Here is a 23642-nt window from a genome sequence, read left to right as displayed (position 1 = left end):
GTCCTCCAAGGCCTGGTATATTGTTTAGAAGTTTGAAGAGAATCATATAAAGTTTTACTGATTTTCACATTTATTGTGACCTTGACCCAATTTTCACAAAAATGAAATCAGGTCAAACTGTTATTGGCATCTACCGTAACACAAAATTTGAACAACATATCTTGAGAACTGTGAATGCCAGACAGCTAACAAACACACCTTTTTCTTCAGAGGGGGAAACAAAACCACCTCCAAACATCTTGAACTAAAATTATATCCGAATTTCTCGATAGTCACGCTCTGATAAAGACGCAGTTTAACGCAGGCTTTGGAAATGGCAAATACGGTATTTAAAAGCAAACTTTATTCAAATATTTTACATTTTTACCAACATTTTCTTTCAGTTTTATTTCCTAGAATCATAAACTGAAGTAAGTCTTAGGAAAAAAAAATTACAGCCAATTTTCTATTTACATTTTCACAATGCATCAGTTTACAGTTTCAACTAACATTCTGGTGAAGTACAGAACCGCAGGCTGCGCAGTCAGATTCTTGATGGCGTATGCATGTCCTGTAAGAAGAGAACAGTAACTGTAAGAAACAAAAAAAGCATCAAAAATATGTGCCTTTATCACTAAACCATGTTAAAGATCTATTATGTATTTGCAAACGTTTTTATGATGAGATCTTACAGTAAATGTAAATATTCTTACCAGACTCCACGACAAAAGATTTTCCAGGACTGAAGCATGACTCACAGCCATCGATGGTCACACACACTGAGCTGGTTAGTAAGTTAAAAACCTTTAAAAAGACAGAAATAAATAATGGAAATACTTTAGGACTGTTGTATAAGAGGCCTAGTTACTGCATAATTATATGCAAGAAACAGAATAAAGTAGTACTCACTGTTGTAGCACTGTGGTCCACCCAGAGAGGCTTCTTCATGAGGGATCCCAGCAGCAGCTTTCCACTACAGAAGGAGTTGGTGCTCACGTCCTCTTGGAGGCCCATAGCTCTGTCTTGATAGAAGTACCAGTCAAACTGGTCTGGAGTGACACCAGGATCGCCTACAGTAATACAAAGAAGACATAAGGATCATTAGATGACATAACTTTATTTATTGAAAATGTCTTGTCTACATTAAAAAGAAAGCAAACCAAATTAGACACATAAATGCTTTGAGTTTTTTGATGCAGGCATTTTAAGTATTTTATTTTGATCCTAACTGACAATAAAGAGAAAATTAATAAAAGACGTGATGATCGATCTGTCCAGTTAGGAAGGATAAACTACTGTGAATCCTTTTCAGCTGTTTTGGTGCAAGTGAAAGTAACAACAGGTGCACTGGAGCGGCCACAACATGGTTTTAACAGGTGTTTGCCATGGACCACTGCTTTCTCCTTATCCCTGCTGACTGATTGTTCTCAGTTTGGCTTTTTGCTTGTGTTTTTGTTCCTGCTGGTAACATGAGATGATGCCTCTAGCCCAGGGGTGGGCAATCTCAGTCCACGAGGGCTGGTGTCCCTGCAGGTTTTAGATGTGTTCTCGAACCAATACAGCTGATTTAAATGGCTAAATTAGCTCCTCAACATGTCCTGAAGTTCTCCAGAGGCCTGGTAACGAACTAATCATGTGATTCAGGTGTGTTGACCCAAGGTGAGATCTAAAACCTGCAGGGACACCGGCCCTCGTGGACTGAGATTGCCCACCCCTGCTCTAGCCCATTCTGTTTGCACAAGTACTGTAGTTCAGCTCCTCCAGGATGGCACATTCATATGTGTCGTTACAAGAAGGCTTGTCGTGTCTCCCAGCAGAGTCTAAAGAGCGTGGACGAGATAACAGATGGGCCGTTACAGGAGAAGAGCCGAATAGGGCCATAGAAGGTCATCAGCCCTGCAGCAGAACGGATATTGACTCCTTTGTGCAGGGAGACGGATGGCTGCAAATGTCCCCACAAAATGACCAAACTGTCAGAAAAAGACTCCATGAGCATAGCTGAGGGTCCTTTAGTGGGACCTTTGCTCATAGCACTGCACCGTGCAGCTCAACTGGCATTTGCCAGTGATATATCTCCCCATATACCATCGCTGACCCACGGTCAAACCAGTCATGCAGGGTGATTTTGAAGGCAGCATAACATTTGCTACAAACGGTTGTCTTGAGACTCTTTCACATCTGTCACATGTACTCAGTGTGGCCCTGTGCTCATGTGCTCATCTGTGAAAAGAGAGGCCAGTGGCGGTTCTGCCTGTTCTGGCGTCCTCTGGCGAATGCCAATTGAGCTGCGCAGTGTTGAGCTGTGAGCAGGAGTCCCACGAAAGGAAGTTAGGCCCTCATGGCATGCTCATGCAGTCTGCTGCTGACAGCTTGGTCAGAAACATGCACATGAATCGCCCACTCAAGGCCATTTTGTAGACCTCTGGCAGCGCTCCTCATGTTCTTCCTAAAACAAAGGAGCAGATGCTGCTCCTGCTCTGTTGATCCCCTTCTACGTGCTTGTTCACAGTCTTGAGACTGTGCTGGGAAACCTAGCAAACCGTCTTGTGATACGCTGTCCTGGAGGAGTTGGACTACCTGTGCAACCTGAATGGACTGCAGACACTGTAGCCAATCTGCTTTACAAACAGCACAAACCACATTTATGACCAAACAGTTTATTTTATTTAACAGTGTAAAAGACAACAGACATTTAAACACCTGTATCTGTGAAGTCAGTGCAAAAACAACATTTGGAAATTATTTTTTCTTATTTTTTCTCTTTTCTTTCTTAGAATTTTCTTACCTTCTGGTGTAGCCAACCAGAGGCTCCTAAACCACTCAGCCAGGTTGGCCATATCCTTCCGCTGTAAGATCAGCGGCTTGAGGGGAGGGGCACAAAGATCTGAAGCAGAGAGCAGAACTGTGCTCCTGGATGACGGCAAAACTGGAACATAATAAAAATAAAACGCAGATATTTATAATGAAAAAATAAGGTTTTTTTTAAACCATTCGGGCACGCACCCAAACAGTAATCACACTTTCAGATATTTATCATTTATATTCAAGCCAACTGAGGTTAACAAGGACGACCATTTTAGGGCTGTAAATATTGCAGTATGAATGCTCGTATTGCCAGCCTGACAGACGAAAATGTCAAATGTGACGGATTCATTTCATTAATTCAAGACTGAACTCACAGTGACACACACTGATTCATCCACAACAAACACTAGATTAGGCTTCAGCCGGCTATACTACTATTTAACAACAAAGGAAAAGCTTCAGCACTTTTAAATTCCTCCTCTAATGATTCTGAATCCTTTCAAAACCATTTCTGAGTCTCTTTATCTGTTTGGTAGTTTGTGGGACTAACAGTTTTTTTCCTAGTTGGTCTGACATTGAAAATCATTGTGAAAAACAATTCTGCTCTCAGTTATTTACTTATTCATCCAGGTTTTAAAACGTGCCAGTGCCCCAAGTTCCCGCTTCAATTACTGATACTATAATATTTGTAGAAAAGGACCGTCCACAAACACTGCACTTTATAGTGGTTTATCTGACTGTCTGCAGATGCCTGCAGTATCAGAAACACTGAGAGGCTAGGAGAGATTATGAATGAAATATCAGATGATCACAGAGCTTAATGGTTCTGGGCATGTCACCAGCTTGAAGTCTGACCCAAAATGGAAAGAATTTCAGGGCCTTGAGACTTATAAAAAACAATAAACTGCCTTTTTTTAAATTAGCAAAATACTTAAAGGGGTTTTGATTTCAAAACAAGCCAATAACATTAAATCCTTGTTGATTAGATTTCTTTCTCATGTAAAGTAAAAGCATTTTAATGACTTCAGCTCATCCCGTCTCGTTTTTACTACGAGTGAAGCAGCCAGTGTTTGACACTTTATACTTTTCTTTACACTTTATTAAATGTTATAGTGAAGCTTTCTTTTCAGAGAATTGTGTAAAATGTTCTTTGAAAGATGAAACTGTTGGAAAATGTTTTAATGTACCGTAATTGTCGGGCTATAAGCTGCTACTTTTTGCACAAGCTTTGAACCCTGCGGCTTTTAGTCAGGTGCGGCTTTTCTATGGATTTTCCATGATTTTTGTGATATCGTAAGACGATTTGTTTTGTTTGTTCCGCTGTTGTACGGCACTACGTTGCCTGGCGGAAGGATCGGGGTTCAAGAGTGGTATGTTAGTCACATGTCCGTCCGCCAGGCAACGTAGTGCCGTACGAAGTAGCGCGAAAAACAAACTTCAAAGTAGCGCTACGCATTCAGCGGGAGGCGTGGATGACGAGCGGCGATAAACTTGCGAAAAGCAAGTTATGCCCAACTCCACCGGTGGATTCTGACAGCGTGGAAAAGTGCGAAAACATCCACGATCACCAACGGATTTTGAAGGGCTGGACTGCTGCATGATGGAGAGGAGGACACCGCCACGGCCCTTCTGAGGGTGTTCGACTCTGACACTGACAACGAGGATTTCTTTGGTTTTGAAAGTGACAACGAAGGAGAGAAGCGGAGAGTGGATGACGAAGCCATCATGAGCCTGTTCGTTTCCGACATTGGAGAAGAGGACTTTGGTGGTTTTAGAGCGCAGGAAGAAGAGAAAGATGGTGGTGAATGACTGACTTTTCTTCTTGTTAAAGCCGTGTCACTGCACCTGAGCCTAAAAGGTAGTCCGAATCTATTTTTCTGGTGTGCTGTAGGTTACTGTTATGTACTACATGTGCAAATATGTACCCATAACTTGTTTTTCAAAATATTAATAAAAGGGGTGTGTCTCCAAACAGCCATCTCTTTCCTGACAATTCCCTTTGTGCATATTCTCTTACATATGATAAGTCAACATTGAAACACCTGCGGCTTTTAGTCAGGTGCGGCTAATGTATGTACAAAACAGGGTTTTCCCCTGATTTTAGCTTGTGCGGCTAATATTCAGGTGCGCTTTGTAGTCCGGGAAATACGGTAATTTAAAACCCACTTATGCTGTCAGCGTCTTCATAGTCTTCCAGCTCAATCATGGAGGACGGTCCACTCCTGTGGACTTGTGACCTGCCGATAAAAGATGAACGACAGTCAGAAATATACTGAAAATATAATAAAGACAGAGGTTAAGAGTAATTCAGGCTTTTCCTTGCATGTCATGTAGCTGATACCTGCTGTCTCGTGTGGTCTCCTGGTTGTCTGGGCTGTTGTCAGCTGCATGAGTGTTACTGCCTGCTACACAGATTTCCTCAGACGGACGTGATCTGACATTACATCTGTTAGTCTGACGTCTGTCCACAGTCGAAGACTCTATGACTGAAGCAAAAATGTCTCTAAATGTTGCCAGAGAGCGTTTGACAGTCTTAGGAGTGATCGGTGACTTTGCTGTCAAAGGAGGCACTGGAGCTCCTCCTAGAGGTTTTAATGAGACTGCCGTGTTGCCATTTTTGGGAACACCGAGTCTGGGAGATTTGCTCTGTTTAGACTGTTTCTTCCTTTCTTTTTTAGGTTCGGGCCTCTTGGGATGAAGCTGCTGAGGCTTTGAGGACACGTTCTCCAAATCTTCAGCTACGTTGTTGACAAGCCACCAATCGCCCGGGGCTCTCCTTCTCCGTTTGGCTGAATCTGCTTCCGTGAGCCGCTCCTTAGGTCGACTTTGCGACACGGGCGCTTTTGGTGTGGCTGACAGTTTTCCAGTAGAATCGTGCTGATATACTTTCTGAAATATCTTATTTCCTGTAACAAAAAGCACATTTCCTTTCCATTCTTTGCTACTTAATATTTCACACCAACTAGGAGGCAAACAAGGAGCACTCTGAGAGCGCAAACATTTAAGAGAATACTTTAGTTTTACTTTTAAGTTAACAGTTTTATATATCGCACTTTTATTTTGTTTGTGCTTTATGAGTACAATAAAAGCAAGTGCAAAGTACAGCCTTTTTTCATTTGCCCTGGTGAACCTCATTTTAATATACCGGACACAATTTTTTTTTCTTTATGTGTAGCATTCATTTCACTGTTTAGTAAGTTACATTTGTGTTAAGTTTTAAGCAATAAAAAGAAAAGTTTCTGATCCCAAGTTTATCGTGTCTCCTTATTTTGCCAATTCTAGACAAATAAATCATTGAGTTGACCTTGAAGAGCTTGGTGGATCTAAGCCAAATTTTAATGACTTGTTAACACTATCACAGTATTAACTCATAGCCAACAAGATTTACCTATTTTACTTTGGAAGGCTAAACTACCTGTCAAGACATCTGTTAAAAGTCGATCCAACACAAAAGGCCAAATTCTCTTTATCTACACATGCATCAGTACTAAGAGTCCAATAGCACAATATATAAAACATCAGTCACAGAAACTCCTCTGTAGTACTGGCACTTTTACCTTGACCTTACCTGAGTTAAGGCTGTGGTCCCTCTGAGTAAAGACCAAAGGGCTAGACTCCTGGTCCAATTCTTGATCCGGGACCTCCTGCTGCTCCGGCTCGTCGGCAAGCTCCGGCTCAGCCGTTACTAAATCTTTATCAATTGCTTTCATCTTGTCTAACTTTTCTCCTTGTTTATTTCCTTTTTCGCTCTGTTTTGTTTTCCTTTTTTTAAACTCACTCGTCTCCTGACTGGGCAACACTTTAAGCCGTTTCTGATTTCTTTTCTTTGAGGCTTTGTCTTTCTTTGCTTTTGCAGGTGAAGGAACTGCTTCGCTGGAGTCTTTAGGTTTCTGTTTGGACTTCTTTTGCGTGGCCTGCTGGCTGTTGTCCGCTTCCTCTGTGCTCTGAGGGCAACTCAACCACCACTCTCCTGTCGATTTCCTTTTCCTTTTCCCGAGAACCTGACAGTCTTCAGATGAAGTCCCTTTAGAAACAACTGACTGGTTGTTTTGTTTCACCTGTCCGTCTGTTTCACAATTCATAGCTTCTTTGTCTAAAGGGATCAAAGGAAAAACATATATAAAGTAAGCAAAGTAATTTTAAGTGAATGAAGGAAAAAATTGTTGCAATTCCAAAAATTAACATGTTTTGATGATAAAGATCAAAACTTTAATCAAACTTCAAAGGTTAAGATCACATAAGATGACAATAGCTAGCACAAATATTCAACAACCAATTATAGAAGAGTTTTTAGGAAGTACAAAGGACTCACCAACAGTAGAAACTATGTCTTCAGTATCTCTGTGCTTGTCACTGGTCTGCTCATCAACATCCTTAACAGTAGGTTCTCCCTGCAGCTCTTTCCTGCTCGCCTTTAACGAGTCAGCCTTCTGTGTCTTGGTATTTTCTTTACCATCTTTTGAAGACTTTTGTTTCTTTGTTTCAGCAGACTTACTTGCTTTCCTTTCTGTTTTCTTAGAGGGTTTCGCTTTTTCTGTTTTGCGACTCGTTGTGTCTTCAGGCTGATCTTCTGCTTCATCACTCTCCTTTGACAAAGTTTTCTTGAGCTGCTTCTTCTTTTTTACTGGCTCTTCTTGAACCAATAAGTCACCCGCAGGAGCATCTTGAGGAGCAGGAAGCTTATTTTCCTCATTTCTAGGCCCAGTCTCCTCACTGTTCTTCTCTTTCTTCGTTTTCTTCTTAATTTTCTGATCAACAGGCTGATCTTCCAATTTACTTTTTGACTTTTCTTTTTCCTGCTGTGGCTCTGGCATCTCCAGTGATCTATCCTTTGTCCTCTTATCTGAGCTGTCTTTGTCTGTGCTGGGAATTCTGCTGTGACTTTGTTTCTTACTGGCAGCACTTTTACTTGGGATGGAAAACCACAGAGGTGTATCATCTTCTAGGATCATAAAATCATCCTCTGGTTCAGGGGGAGGAGTGGGTACTTTGACTTGTTTCTTCCCAGAACTTAAAAAAAAAGATAAATACATATAATTAATTTTTTTAGGAAAGAATGTGACTGAGGCCACGTGGTATTATGTGATCAGTGTTGGGGAGTAATGGAATACATTTAACAATGTTACATATTTAAAATACAAAATATGAGTAACTGTATTCCGTTACAGTTACTGTTTAAAAAGGTGGTATTCAGAATACAGTTACTTTGTTGAAATAAATGGATTACATGGCAGTCTTTTCCTGTTTCATATGTTAGGCTATGCCCTCTCTATTTTTGGTAATTCCACGCCAGTGGAAACCCAAACAAAACACGCATTAAGAGGCTCTGTGTCACCGAGCAGAAACGGGAGCTGGAAGCATGTAAATATAATAATAACCACTGCAGCCAAAAAGAGTGCCTGACGAGCCCAGCTGTGAGTAAGCTATTAAGACTCGACTGTACACCGTGTTCGTGTTTTCCTCTGAAACAATAAGTTCCGTTGGAGCAGGCTTTCAATGCCTCTCTCTGTCTCTCGCTAGCAAAGTTGACCCAGACAACAAAGTAAAGCTAGTTTTCAGTTACGAGCCCGACACAGAACCCGACGTATTAACCAGAGGTCCCTTTACTATGGTTTGGAGCCGCAGACCTGTTTTCTATACGCGTGAAACAGTTTTAATACGAGATCACTGCAAAAAGTGCAGCCTTACCTAATGTCCACCTACTGTTACTTATTTATATTAAGATTTAAAAATCTAGTTGGTATTAGTATGATGAATAACCTTCAGTAAAAGTAACAAATCCCACAGCAATAGTACATTCATGTAGTTGCAAAAAGCATGATAATATATTAAGTATTCCAAAGTATTCAGAATACGTTACTGTCATTGAGAGACATAATGGAAAACGTTACAAAATACATTTTGGGGCATGTAATCTGTAGTGGAATACATTTTAAAAGCAACGTTCCCAGCACTGTATGTCATGCAGACATGTTTACGTAGACAAGTTATAAAGGTGTCCTCTGATCTCAACTCACCTGAAAGGTTTTGACTGTGCTGCATGTTTCAGTTTCTGCAGAAAAGCTGTCATATCTTTTCCCGCTCGTGTGGATGCCACAGGAGCTGCGACTTCAGGCTTCCGGCTCACTGTTTGAACAGCTGGCTGTGTGCTTTCTTGACTCCTGTAAACAAAGAAGACATAAAATGTGACTGAAATAATCAAAACGTTTTCAAGAGCGACCAGAAACACTTCCCTATCTTTTTGAATCGTTGTTCCTGCCTCCACTGATCAAAATGAAGCGTATCACCAATACAGTATGTTTGATGTGCTATATAATCCCGTAGCCTATAAATATTGTTCATCTTTGATTACTGTTGTGCAGTATTGCTGTGTATGTTCGTTTAATTGGGGAATTTTTTTTAAGTAGAAAAGGGCAAATGGCAGATGGCAAAAAACTAAAATATCTTGTACAATTAATGGTCTCATATGGTCACATTTATAGCATCAAAGTCTCTTCCTCCTGAAAAAACACCCAACGAGGTATTTAAATGAAAAGCAACCTTACCCTTGTAATTCAATCTCCTTCTTGTGGCCAGATATCTTTGTTAAATCAATCTTGCTTGGGGGAGACTCCAATCCAGACTCGCCGTTCCTAGAGAACAGGATTAGTGAAAGATTTGTGGAAAATAAAAAAATAAAAACATGAAAAATTGTAGAGGCAACATTTCCTGCTAGGAACTAAGTATGAATTTCCGTACTCCTCTGTGACTTGTCCATTACACTGGGGATTCTGGGTGGGTAGAGAGTCTTTCTTCACCTCTTCTATTCCTTCATATTCACACATAAAAAGAATTGGGGACACAACTTGTGCTTTTTCATCGTCCTGCTTTTCTTCTTCAGCAGCCAAACTTTGTTCTGCTGGACTGGAAGTCTTTACTGGGTGATGTCCTTTAAAGGGGATGTCCAAATCTGCAACAAGAAAAAGCCCAGTCCTAAACAATTCATTTATTTCCCACCTGTGGGACTAATAAAGGTCATCTTACCTTATCTTATCTTAATTTAAAAAAAAAAAAAAACACAAACAAACAAACAAACAAACAACAACAAAAAAAAACACACACACAAGGCATATATTTTCATTATGAACACAAATTTGAGTGTCTTACCGATATCCAGTTCAGTACTTGCAGGATGCAAGACATCTCCATCATCTCCCTGAAGAAATTCAAAATTGTGAATTAAAATAATGAACACAAATTACCAAAAATATTGTCTTGTTCAAAAAAGGACTCACGGCTGAGCCAGTAAACAAGAATTCATTAGAAAGTGTGTTTGTTTTAATAGCTGGACTGCAACAGATGTTTAACACTAGAGCTTAGGACATGCATGCAATATAAGCAGAAGTATCAACTGACTGTACCATTACTAATTGGTGTCCTGGAGGTTTTTTTATCAGCTGTCGCTCTGGGGGGACCGAGTCCTCACTCTTATTCTGGTGTATTTCTGAATCAGAAGTCTGGAGCAGAGGAGAGGGGGGCTGTAGATTTGCATGTGAGGCTGAATCTGGAAAAAACAACAACAACAAAAAAAAAAAACAACAGTCGAGAAGAGGTTAATAAAATGGAAATACCTAATTTATAACAAAGAATTACACCAATCGGATGAATATCACTCACCCATGTCATCAAAAATCTTATCAATATCTTGCAGTGTCAACGTACCTTCCCAGTGCTTAGCTGGGCTGAAAAACAAAGGTAAGAATTAAAGGGTAATTCCAAACTTTTGTAATTTCGGTTCTGTGATATCAAATACAAATAAATCTGCAATAGCATGAATAAATCCAGAAAATGAATTTATGAAGCTCATAGATATTAAAACACACACACACACACACACACACACACACACACACACACACACACACACAAACGTTTAACTAAAATAAAACAGCTACATTTTAGAAACGTGTTTAAACTTACCTTTCATTGTCAGTAATGTAACAGAGCTTCCTCTTGGGTCTCTTCTGTGAAGAGAAACCAGCTTAGAAACCACTCCAGGATTAAATGAATAACTATGTTGACTTAGCAAACACAGCCCCTGTTCTAATAGATACAAAGTCTATTGTCTAAAGAGACAACAGATGTAAGGCTAAATGATCAACTCTCTAAAACTTTACAAGAATCATAACATTCATGGATGTAGTCAAGTTCACTTCAGTTTTGTTTATATATACTGTGACTTCCCAATTACAATAACAACAAGTATCTCATAAGAGTCTCTGTCCAGATGGTAAAAATAAATCCTACAATATTAAAGAGAACTTAAACAAACAGAGCAAATGCTTGGTAACTGGCAATCCCACATTTGTTTGACCCTGGTTTAAATGAGAAAGGATTGATCTTTTCAGTTAACCCATTTTTGAGGTTCTGCACATTTCCAAACCATCCCAGCCTTGCCTCTCTAACTCAGTTTCCAAAACACTTAACCTGAGCTGTCCCTCACATGTACTCATTTCTAATCCTGTGCATTTTGGTCTCTCCAGTGAAAATCTTAGCATCTAGGCCTGCCTCCTGTTTTTTTTTTTGTTTTGTTTTGTTTTTAGTGCCACCTTCTCCAAGCCATGCATCATAGCAGGTATTACTACCATCAACATTTTTTCACTGTTGTTGCTATCCTTCTGTCACAAATCACCCCTAACATTTGTCTCCATCCACTCCACCTTGCATGCACACAGGTGCTGCAGAGATTAAAGAATGCAGTCCTAATATTAAGTTTAGAGGACGAGTTAAATGACAAGTCATGTTCAAATGGATACAAAAGGCGATCGGTGTGTGTAAATAAAGACGGTAGTCTGCAGCCAGACTCGGAAGTTTAAAAACTTGTCACCGGGAAAATGTCCTGGGCTAGGGTAATGTTTGTAATAAGTTTGTGCAAAAGCACGAATAGAACTTACTAGGACTGGGTACTCCATCTCCATTTGTGTTAGCTGGCTGTCGTTCTTTCAACAGTATGGTTAGCCGACTGTTTCCGACCGCGAGACCCGAGTTAACAGGTAATAATCATTTCGTGTTCGTTTACTCTCTAGTTTGTTAGCCCTCACGTGAACACCTTAAAAAATCATGTAAAAAATAACTATTTAGCCATACAAAGACCAAATATAACGTTTTCTTCTAGCCAATATCCTCCGTTAGCACAACAATGGCGCTGTTTACAGTTTGTACTTCACCCGCGCACTCTAGAAAACTAAAGCGACATTATGCCCCGAGTACTGACTCAAAGGCGGGAGTGTCGCGAAATTGGCACGCTGTAATTCACAGTCCATGTCTTCTATAACATCGCTGTGAGTGTGTTAATTAAGTAATGACTTGAAAATAACTGTCTAATTGGTAGGGCCTACTGATTTTTAACAAAGTTTTGGCTGGCAGCGGACTTGCAGCCTGAAGAACAAAGCACAGGGAATCAGTGTTCACTCTTTTCTTCTTCTACATATTAGTTTCCGGCAGATTAAAGTTGGCGCTTTGCCTACTGCCCTCTACAGTTTAAAGTCGGAACCAGCATCCTGCACCATATACTGGATAACAAAATCAAAATCAGAATACAGTACTTTCCTAAGGAAATTATGTGGTTACAGTTGCTCCAAGAAAATAACTGTAAAAGACTGAACTAAATACTATTACAATATTACAATTTATTACTAAGTTTACAAAATATAGGAAATAGCTCTAATAAATAGCTTTCCAATTTCATATGGTAAGTATGACTGTGCAATGACAATAAAGAGCTATCTTATCTTAATATATACAAATACTTATATTTACTTAATTATAAATAGCATATTACAGAGGTGAAATACACATATTGACATATTAGTCTAAAATTTAAAACTTTGTTATTTGTTAGGTTGGTCATTGTAGGTCATTGTAGAGGTTGTGCAAAAGGGTGTAGCTGTTTCACTATTTCACAACAGAACCATGAACATGACTTAACTGACTTAATTTCTAGGCTTAATGGATCAGCCGCAGTCAAACAGCCAAAAGCTGTGCATTAATGGCAAAAAAATATGGCTGTTAGCTGCTGTTTATATTAGCTGTTTCCTCAATGTATTTATCTGGTGAAATACGTTGTATTATTTTGTGATTTGTTAATTAACAAGCTACACAGCTTTGAATGAGGCCTTTAACCCTTTCAAGCATAGTGGTTACTACAGTGGACAGCTATTCAAAGGCTGTTTTCTCGTATTTGTGTCAGTGTTGATGGTGTACTTGCACATAAACTACTACGTTGGACACTCATGTGCCACTCCATACCCTGCCACCCACTTTTCAGGCAGTGTAAGTGCACAAACCATTTCTTATTTAATTAAAATTGAAATTTCTCTAACTGCTTAGAAGTTAAAAAAAAAATCTTTTTTTCATGCCTAAAGATGAATAAAAATACTGAGGTTGTCATAATTCATGCATGAAAGAGTTAAATGGTTGTTACAATTACCAGCTGTTGCCGTTTACTCCTACAAACTTCTTTTCTTTTGGTAAACTGGGTAAATATCTTCGTTTTCATATATACAGATAAATGTTAAGTGACGGCAAAAATTTGGACGCTATCTTGAGAAAATGGAAATGATCGTCATGTTCAAATGTGTAACATTTCACTGAAAACAAGTGCACACTGATATATGAAACTTAAAGTTTATTTGTACTTTTTAAATATGACATATAACTGATTAAAACATATCAAAATGTTTCTCCTTCATGTATATTAATGTGTTGCATATAAGCTCTATGGTGTATGTCATTTGCTATGAAACCACAGCCTGCACAGAACTCATCCCTAGAGCAGTAACATAACACACCCATATATGATCTGCATGGGATATAAAGAAGTTAAAAATAATTAAGTGCTGTAAAGTATGCACTGTATAGAGTATATGCTCTAAATCAGGGGTGTCAAACATAAGGCCCGTGGGCCAAATTTCAAATGCAGCCCACTGAATGGCTTTGGAAAAGATAAAAGAGGGTGTAAAGTCTGGACTTTTAACTGTATTTTCATAAATTTTACAGCATTTCCTACTGATAAAGGCCTCTCCCATGGCCATACACTAAGGTATTTAAATAATAGATAAACAATTACACGGCATAAAGATAACAGTTTTTTCACTTTCTGCTATAGAAGTTTGTTTTTTTACAATGGGTCCACAGTTTTTGTTAAGTAACAAAAACTTTTTTATGTTTTATAATTGCAGGGCAGTCTGGGCAATCTGCAGCCAGAACCTTTTTGCAAAATTTACACATTTATTTTTACAATTTAAGCCCAAAAGAGTCATGCTGACAGATTTTTTTCATTTGCTTTCAGGAACATTTATTTATCATGTAGAAAAACTGAGATCTACAGCTGATATTTTCCTTCTTTTCTTTTATTAACATATCTCAGGGATTTTGTGTGTATTTACATTTCTTTACACTGATAGAAATGTAAATGATATAGTGATATAGTAAAAGTATGTTCTCTAACGTTACAAGCCTTGTATTTTTTAAATGTAAAAAAAAAAGGATGCTTAAAATAAAATAAACGAATTTTTAGCTCATATCTTAAATCAGAAATAATATTTTATAAAACCTTGATTTTGGAGTAGCAATATTTATATGGTGTTAACACTGAACAAACAGCTGTGATCATGTATGGTCTATTTCACAATAAATATGTCAATATTAAGAAAACTACATTTGGCTTTGGAGTGTAAGTTTGCACTAATACAAAACAAACATAAATATATATTCAGTCATTTGTTATACATAATAGTCTTATGCTGCTCAGCGAAATATCTTTTTCTGCTTCTTAGCGATCTCCATCGGTTCCATGGCTTCAGGATCGACACCTTCATAGAGTGGCTGTTTGATGTGTCTCCAGACCACCAAACTAACCCGAATCACAAACAGCACACAGGCTGCAGCCAGCAGCACAGCTGAGAGAAGAAAATCAAATCAGTACAGCTTTTGCACGTGACACACGGTGACACAGAGCTCATTTTGTGGGTGTATTTATCTAAAAAGTTTAGTGTGGATGCAGGGATTTATGTGAAGTCTTACCAATGAAGACGCCATTGCGACTGGGTGATTCAGCATCATAGTTTTTGTCAAGGTTTCCAGACAGCGCCCAGATCACAACGGGGTAGGTAATGCAGACGTACCGCACATGCTTGTCGAGGACAAGATTCTCTAAAACAAACCTATGAAACACAAAACGCGTCGCTTTAGCATCTCAATTTTAATATGTTAGATTCTAACATATATTAATATGTTAGAAGCCTAAGAGTTCAGCCAATTCTACTCCAGTCATATGGATAAAGATCATACAAGGTCAAAGGCCATAAGTTTTAGCTTTCATTGGATCATCTCCAAATTTTAAATATACTAATCATTGGGGGAAATAAGCGCGGTCTTTATTTGAACTCTTTCAAACATTATTGTTTTAAACAAACATTATTTGACAAATATTACAAAAAGATTAATATACTACATTAGCTTTCCATACTGATGCATAAAGCATCTGAGTTTTAGTGTAGCCGTTGCCCTTCAAAGGGAATTGGAGGGAACTGAGCTCTCTCAATGCTCTCGTTTGGGTTTTTTGGGGTTTTTAAGAAGCACACTCACCATCCAAGCAACAAAATAGTCAAAAGAGAGTATGAGAGTGTGGCAGCATCGTCTTGGGACATGTCTGTTTCATAAGCCAGTACAATGGTCAGGTTGAGGAGGGTTGCAACAGTTGTCCAAGTCGTGTATATCATGACACCATTCTGGACCTGCAAACAGATTTTTTCATGGAGTCCAAGCAAACATCATATTAATAATGTCTGACCACAACAGGCTAATGTAACTTGATCTACATGCAAGATTAAAAGCTTAGCTTACAGTTAATAATGCACACTTACCAACACCCGGAGGAGCCACAGGTCTGCTTTGTGGTATTTGTTGAGCCAAGCTCCATAAACGTGAATCCCATGGCAGATGAAGCATATCATGGAGTAGTTAGTGCAGATGATGAGGATGAGAAACACCAGTGCAGGAATCATCAGTCTTTTTTAAGGATAGATACAGCAGAAAAACACATTTAATGAATCTGTTGAACAGCTTTCATTTACATCTTTCACAGCCATGCATCACTGCAGGCTTAACTCACACACGACACTCAAAGACTCTTACTCTCTGTCCCAAACCAGCAGCCAACCAATATTGACGCCCATGTTGAGACACCAGCTAATAAAGAATCCATAAGGCAGTACTGCAGGAGTGCAGTAAACATATCCATATCCATTCCTAGAAGATAAAAAGTTGATCAACAAATCTGTGGGAACAGTTTTTCAGTGGGTTTTAAAAATAGACTGAAGAGACCTGGATTATAGCTTATATCTGTGCTTTAAAAATAACACTGTAGTTTTAAAGAAGAAAATAAAAAGAAGTGGACACAACTTTCTGAAAAGACCCGCAACAATGTAGATGATCATGAAGATCAGCCAGATGTAGATGAGGGTCCAGATGAAAAATGTCCATCCTGAAGGCGTAAGCTGGGTGTCAAACAAAGCTGAGACATTGGCTTGGGTGGTGTGAAAAGGACCTTTGTGGAGAAAAAGGTTCAATTTTAGGGAAAGTTGACTGTTCGCGGTGTGTTTTCACATCCTTCACATCCAGTGTGTGAATGTGTGTGTGAATGGGTGGATGACTGGATGTGTAAAGTGCTTTGGGGTCCTTAGGGACTAGTAAAGCGCTATACAAATACAGGCCATTTACCATCCTCTACACGAATATCAAAGATGCTGAACACAACTGACAAACGGCTAACAAAGTTTCAACTTACTAACTCCAACTACAGCCAGCCCATTAAACACCAAGCTCACTACAAAGGCAGCTAAAGACATGAGTACTGCAGCGATACGTCCTGGGTTGTGTTTTCCCATCACGGTCCTCTTATTCTAAGATGGGAAGAAAAAACATTTTATAAAACAAAAGCAGGAACAGGAAGAAGTGGCAATCGATCACTTTCACACAGTTAACACAGAAGCCACTTAATATATCTTTAGACATTTATCAGAAGCTCTTTTTACAACTTTTATCAAAGTTTGCCACCATAAAAAACAAAACTACACCAACAAAATTGACTCTTCTTAAGAGAGGGCCAGATAGTAATTTTTAAATTAATTTTTTTAATTCCTGTGTGCATTATCCACACGACATACATGTTTAGTCCGGTCTACTAAAACAGCGTCCACATGATGAGATTAATAAGACTTACCTGGCTTTGCTCCATGTTGTGTAAGCCGTGTGAAGATCAAGAGTAACTGCAGAGGACACGGGACCAACTTTTATATAGAGCGACTAGTTGTGCAAGAAGGTTTATGACTCTTCAAGACATCACGTGCATCTCTTATCCTCTTTACATTTCTGAAACAATCAATCATAAAACGCTGATAAATATATCTACTCATATATTAAATAATTTTGAAAGCACTTATATACAAGTATGTGTTTAATGAATTACAGTTTACAGCATGATTTTATTATGTTATTACTTCCTATTTGTCTCAGCCCTCCTTCATTACAAAAATTACTTTTATACTGTATAACTCGGAGTTTGAAGGTCCTTCATCGGGTGGCGTGGCATGATAGTAATCCCTGGTTATGTATAAGGTCATATCTGATGATGAACACACTCTTGAAAACAGGGTTTGTGGAATATACAGGTAATTGCTTGCATAAGGAAATCAGTGGGTGGAGGTCTGTGGTTTTTTTTAATCAAAGCTTTTTATTGATCTGCAAAAACAAAAAAAAGAGCAAAGCCAAGATAAAAAGATAGATTTGATGAAATTGTACAGCTTTTTAAATCTAAGTAAAGAGCATAATCCACATATCTGTGTAAGTAGACAACAACAGATCTTGGAGGCAGCCACACAAATCCACCCAGCAACTAGATATAGATGCAGTCTGCCACCAGCAACTTGTGCTGTTTAGTGGAATTTGTTTAAAAATATACATTAAAAGATTATTAAGGTGTACAACCAACAGAGGCTGGCTCTGAAGACTTAAGACTGACGTGACAAAACCAGCGGACTCAGACTGGAGCAGAAAACACGCATAATCGTAAACTTTGAACACAACTGAGATTTGTTACCTTTGTGCATTTGTTGACTCCGTTCACGTTTTTATTCGCTTAAATGGTTTTATTCCCACAGCGCTCTAAATAGTAATGCATTTACTTACAAGTGCAGTGTGCTCTTAGTTTATGCAATAAAGATGATTTTTTTATGAGGCTGATCAACAATCAGCTCGAGAGCTCCATCGTGTGTGTGTGTGTGTGTGTGTGTGTGTGTGTGTGTGTGTGTGTGTGTGTGTGTGTGTGTGTGTGTGTGTGTGTGTGTGTGTGTGTGTGTGTGCGTGTGTGTGTGTGTTTATTAAACATAACCATATGTGTTAAAATGACATTTTTTAAATCTTATCATCCATCCTTGTCATTATTAATGAATCTGAATTGCTTTGTCTTCTCTCTTATTGAACAGATGTGCTGTCTGTTAAATAACTCAAAAAAGACACCATTAAAGTCAGTGTTAACGTTTATTTTTACAGCTTATGAAAGAAAAGTAAATGAAAGCATAACTACATTTTTCATGTTTATGTGGTGAAATCAGAAATACACACTTTATTGCAGTTTATACTTTTTGACAGGTGTGAACCTTCAGCTTTATATATCACTTTATGAGGCTTGATGATATTCAGCTGAGGCTGGAGTCATTTACAATACAGCCCTGGTATCATACAGAAATCATACTGCAAATCTTTTCCTCGCTCTCTCACTTAAATATCTTTTTCTGCTTCTCTAAAATCTCCATCGGAGACATTTTGTCAGGGTTTACGTCTTCGTAAAGCGGCTTTTTCATTTGCCTCCAAATGACCAAACATATCCGAGTGGCACACAGGGCACAGGCTACACCCAGCAGGGCAGCTATAGTGGAAAGAAAATATCAGAGCGTGGCATCAGTGTGCATCCACATATGAAGTTATCATTTATAGTCAGTGCTATAGTGTCATTGAGACCGGTTGATGGTTTATCCTCACCGATAAAGATGTTGTTGCGGGTAGGAGCTGCGGTGTTGTAGTTTTTGGTGAACACCCCTGTCAGCGCCCAAATCACAGTGGGGTAAATGCTGAAGATGAATCTCACATATTTTTCAAGAATGGAGTTTTCCAGGATGAACCTGTGAGAGAGACGGCACCTTTTATTGATCCATTTTTTCTAAAGAAGTCGCCCTTGTTGTTTCCTCTGTTTGTCAACTTACCACGCTATCAGCACAATGGACAAAACAGAAAGAGCAAGAGTGGCGCCGTCAGCGTGGGACATGCTTGCATCATACGTCAGCACAATGGTCAGGTTAAGCAGGGAGGCAATAGTTGTCCACGTTGCATAGATGGCAATGCCGTTCTGAATCTGCAATGAAGACAAAGCAAAAGACAGAGATGCTGAGATTATAACCATGTACATGAAAAAAAAAGAAACACAAACATCAGGTGCCATACTAACCAGCAGATGATGGAGCAACAGGTCTGTTCTGTGGTATTTGTTGAGCCAAGCTCCATAGTTATGCAGACCGTGGCAGGAGAAGTATATTACAGCGTAGTTAGTCAAAGCGATTAGGATGAGGAAAGCCAGCGCAGCAGGTGTGTACCTTGAGCAGGGATGAAAAACAGAATTTGACCACAATGAAAACAATGTTAGAAGCTGTGTTTACATGCTTCTTGCATGGACATACTTATTTTTCCCATTTATTGCATGATTTCAGGTCAATCTTATCTGCATATTTAGGCCAAGAGGGCCTGACAATGTGATTCAACACAGCTTCATTTGGTTACTCAGCTTAGGTGGACTAACCTAACTAATCAGCACTATATCCAGCCCTCATTTATACGCCCTCTTTTCTAATGCAGCAAGGAAAAACATTAATCAATACTATGGCTTTTTAATGATATCATTTAAAACTCTCATCACACTCACTTTCTGTCCCACAGGAGCAACCATCCAATATTGACGCCCAGATTTAAGCAAAAAGTTACAAAAAATCCGTGTGGCAAAACTGCAGGGCTGCAGTAGACATAACCATAGGCATTCCTGCAGAAAGAGGTAAATGTAGACTTCAACAAACATCATATAGGAGAAGAAAAAATTTGTCTCAAGAATAAAAAACTTACTTCCTAAAGATGCCTGCAAAGACATAGAGCACCCCTGAACCCATAAAGATGTAAATGATGGACCAGATGGTAAAAGTCCACCCTGAAGGCGTGATCTGGGTCACAAACTCATCTGAAATGTTCGCGGTGGTGGATAAAAATGGATCTGTGGCGCAGAAACACAGAAATCAGAGAGAGAGACAGAGTGCTCAAAGGTTACAACGTAATTCTAAAAGTATTAAAAGCCAGACTTACGTTTTCCTAACGCTGCCAGAGCAGACAACACAATGGTGACGATGTAGAAAATCACTGCCAGCACTATGGCAATGGCAAGAGTGATGTGGTGTTTTGCCATTTTTAGTAAGCCAGTTTCTATAAAACAGAAGAATTATAATTGAAGACAAATTATAACAAGTTTCTAAATTTCATATTAACAAGTTGCCATCAGTATTACATGTCACTAATCAGAAGAAGCCATGACGTACCGTTTAATGTCTTTTCTTGACTGAAAGCACTGGAAGACTGCTGTGTGGGGTGGGCTTTTCTTTTTTACATAAAACGAAGCTGGTTTTGTAACAGTGGAGCTTTTATAGCCCTGTAGCACGTGTACACGTTTGACATCCTCCACGTGTCCTCTGTTTTCGGCTGATTAACTGAACAAAAAAGGGGTAAAACAATCCTGTTGCCGAACTCACTCAGCTTTATAACCATCTTCCATAACTTTAAACATACATAAGAGCTGGACTTTGCCCCAGCAGTCGTGTTTAGTAACAAGTTTTTATCGCAGACTCGTATCAGCAGCAGGTGAGACCAGGGAATGAAGAGCCAAAGGATTATATCAGCTTTAAGCAACTTAACCCTCACAGTTATGAAATGTTGGGTAGCTGCCAGCTGGAGATCTATGTATCCCAATTCTAAAACTTCTACGGGTAAATGAGAAGAGCCAATGATATGTTTGCTAATGACAGGCAAAATAAATCAGCTAGGATTATATAGAGCTGGAGTGCACATGAAAACAGAAGGTCATGTATGATCACGCACATACACAGAAGGCCACACACACTCCACATCAGAGCAAGACTTTACTAGAAACACATGTAAAATGCTGCACTGAGTTAAAAGTTTATGATCACCTGTTTGGTCAATTTTCGTTTCTTTCAGCTGTTTTGTTTCTTATTTGAATCACGTGATCCAACAAAAGATATCTGTAATATATAAAGTTCTGGTCTTTAGGACATATTTTTATACATCTGTGGAGCATTTAAAGATAGTGGAAGTAGGTTAACTGCACTTTTTTCATACATTTCCATCTGGAAATTAATATCCAACATTGTTTTTTGGAGGATTCTTAAGGGGAAAAAAACAGACGAGACTGAGACTGAGCTTACTAAAAAGCACCACTGAACGACACAGGAAATAATTTCCGTTAGGGATCAATAAAGTATTCTGATTCTGATGATGTTAACATTTCAATAAGTATGTAATGTCGTATTTAAAGGCAGTTTGTTGTGGGGGTGTTACGTCCCTCTGCAGCTTCTAATCATCTCAGTGTTTTCAGCTGGTGCTAATTGGCCACACCTAGTCAGGTGTGGATAAAAGCATACCTGAGGCAAGCTTTCCGGCAGTGCACTAGTCTTTGCCTTGGTGGCACCAGCCATTTTAGCCAACCTGGTTTTCCATTTTAGGATGAAACCTCTTCTCACCCACACTCTGTTATTCATCTCCTTTTTTTATGTTGCGGCTTTTGAGCCGGGTCGTAACAGGGGGTTTTACAGTTTTTACAAAAAAGCTTGTTTGCATGTTATCGATTCAAAACCTGCGATAATGTTCAGATTTATGTGCTGGATTTGTATTCAGATAAGCTTATATTTAGAAATGTAGGCTTTATAATGCATTTTTAAATGTATGCAAAAGTATTTAAATGTACATTTTTAAGAACTTGTATTAGGAAATTAAATTGTCTTGATATACAACACTGTGCAAGCATCTTGAGTGACTCATTTCTTAATATTTCGCTTCCAAGGAGCCAGATTTTGTTGTATTTTATCAACTTAATATATATTCATATGTCTGCTCTGTCACACATACACTCATTTCTGGTAATCAGATGGCATCTAAAAATCTTGGCTCTATGTCTGAATGAATATTTGGGTCATTCTTCTGTAAAACTCAGGCTGGAGGCTGTAGAGGAGCTTTTCTGTATCATGTTCTAAACAGCACAAGTTTTGATGCATGCAGTGACATTGACACGTAGTGAGCCACACAAATAGCATGTTGAATCTTTCACACACCGTGCAGTGTGTTTGTCGCCTCACCAGACCACAATGATGTGTGCAAAGTTACATTTTATCACACAAACTGTAATTTGCATAAATTCCTATGTGAGGCATTTAGTTCTAATCAGTAAGAGCACTGTCTCTAAGCATGTTTAAGAGGAGTGAGCTACAGCTTTCTCAGCACCACTGAGCAGACTCCCTGCTCCAAGTGGCAAAAATGAAAGTGAAACATTCAAAAGTGTAGATACGCTTCCCTCTTGTCAACTGACAAAATTCATTGTACCAAAAAGATTCCTGATATCCAGGCGTATGAGATGTCATCACTCACTGCACACATCAAGTCGGCTGTGACAGCAATTCATGTGTTTTTAAAAAATCCCCATTGTTGTGCACACAGGGTGGGGTGATCTCTGAAGACATGATTCAAATGATTTTCTCCAGCTCTCCTGAGCAGCAGCTAATAGGTACTCAGCGCTTTAGGAAACTACTTTCTAAAGGTAAGTTTTTCTTTGGACATTTGCTGCTCTTTCATTCATTTTCAGTCCAGTTCTTGTACCTGAACATTTTCAAAGGACTCTTTTGTTTTTTATTAAGCCACTTAACTCTGACCTATGAATCATTTACGCATGTTTTGAAAGTACGAAACACAAGTGCTGAACCAGTGTTGTGTCCACACATAACAGCAAAACCCTAGAAGAATGACCGCCTATTCTTCAAAGAAAACTCAAGAATGAAGGTGGTCATAAATTATAACTTTGACGCTCATTAGAATTGTACAAACTCTGTTTTGACCTTGTATACTGTATTTCCCCAGCCCCTCTATTTTGAAACTAAAACTATTGAACCTTAATTCAATTTCTCACTTCACATAATCGTTTCACTTTTGCCTTGAAGTGTTACTTTTAATTTAATTTAATTATTTTTTATGACGCATGTTCTCTGGTGAGTTCAGGTACATCTGTAACATGTGAGTTAAAATTTTCTATAATACCAAAAAAAAAGACAAAATACTGATGTTTTTGTCGAATAATCTGTTTGACATGAGGGATAATATAGCATTTGCATTTTAACTAAAAGACTCGCGCACTGACACTATGGGCACATTTTTAGAAATCTTTTTAATTCCACATATTAAACAACAACAACAATAACAACAACAATAACAACAACAATAAACACTTGAGGACTTTAAAGAGTTAAATTTTTTTCCAAAGCTTGAGAGCGCTCACCCCGGCTCGGGGCTCCACAGATGTGATGGATGAGGGCTCCTTGCTGCAGGCTGCAGCGGAATGTTTGACAGTCAAACTTGAAACAGTCTTTGGAACTGAAACGGTCTCTGCCAACATGAACACATACCCCAAACAGTTCGGTAAATATGTACAGTTTCTCGCAGCT

General features: G+C 38.9%; 2 protein-coding genes and 1 long non-coding RNA gene across 6 annotated transcripts; all 3 read right to left on the bottom strand.

Moving 5' to 3' along the window:
• Window positions 1–321: 321 nt before the first annotated feature.
• Window positions 322–12228, bottom strand: LOC113029721 (uncharacterized). Of its 4 annotated transcripts, none has more exons than XM_026180712.2 (16): window positions 11718–12228; window positions 10744–10787; window positions 10441–10505; window positions 10185–10327; window positions 9931–9979; window positions 9523–9733; window positions 9330–9416; window positions 8802–8945; window positions 7097–7794; window positions 6353–6877; window positions 5126–5690; window positions 4951–5021; window positions 2765–2905; window positions 889–1049; window positions 693–783; window positions 322–550 (listed from the first exon to the last, which is right to left on the bottom strand). In XM_026180712.2, the coding sequence occupies exons 1-16, from the start codon at window positions 11739–11741 to the stop codon at window positions 468–470; spliced, it is 3102 nt and encodes a 1033-aa protein (XP_026036497.2). In that variant the 5' UTR covers window positions 11742–12228; the 3' UTR covers window positions 322–467. The 4 variants fall into 4 exon arrangements, with proteins under 4 accessions (XP_026036497.2, XP_026036498.2, XP_080162640.1 ...); XM_026180713.2 differs by having other exon boundaries at window positions 10486–10505; window positions 11718–12009; XM_080306514.1 differs by having other exon boundaries at window positions 10744–10784; window positions 11718–11998.
• Window positions 12229–14093: 1865 nt separating this feature from the next.
• On the bottom strand, window positions 14094–14988 carry LOC113028811 (uncharacterized). The gene is made up of 2 exons (XR_013911161.1): window positions 14848–14988; window positions 14094–14723 (listed from the first exon to the last, which is right to left on the bottom strand). It is a non-coding gene; the product is annotated as an uncharacterized LOC113028811 (long non-coding RNA).
• A 3611-nt stretch (window positions 14989–18599) lies between these two features.
• On the bottom strand, window positions 18600–20326 carry LOC113028810 (uncharacterized). Its single transcript, XM_080305834.1, has 6 exons — window positions 20227–20326; window positions 19993–20137; window positions 19328–19472; window positions 19086–19234; window positions 18865–19004; window positions 18600–18751 (listed from the first exon to the last, which is right to left on the bottom strand). The coding sequence occupies exons 1-6, from the start codon at window positions 20324–20326 to the stop codon at window positions 18600–18602; spliced, it is 831 nt and encodes a 276-aa protein (XP_080161960.1).
• Window positions 20327–23642: the final 3316 nt, after the last annotated feature.

This window comes from Astatotilapia calliptera, chromosome 9 (assembly GCF_964374335.1).
Source record: "Astatotilapia calliptera chromosome 9, fAstCal68.1, whole genome shotgun sequence".
In the NCBI taxonomy this organism is placed as follows: domain Eukaryota; kingdom Metazoa; phylum Chordata; class Actinopteri; order Cichliformes; family Cichlidae; genus Astatotilapia; species Astatotilapia calliptera.
Note: the sequence above shows the minus strand (reverse complement) of the source record. Positions and strands in the feature narration are given on the sequence as shown.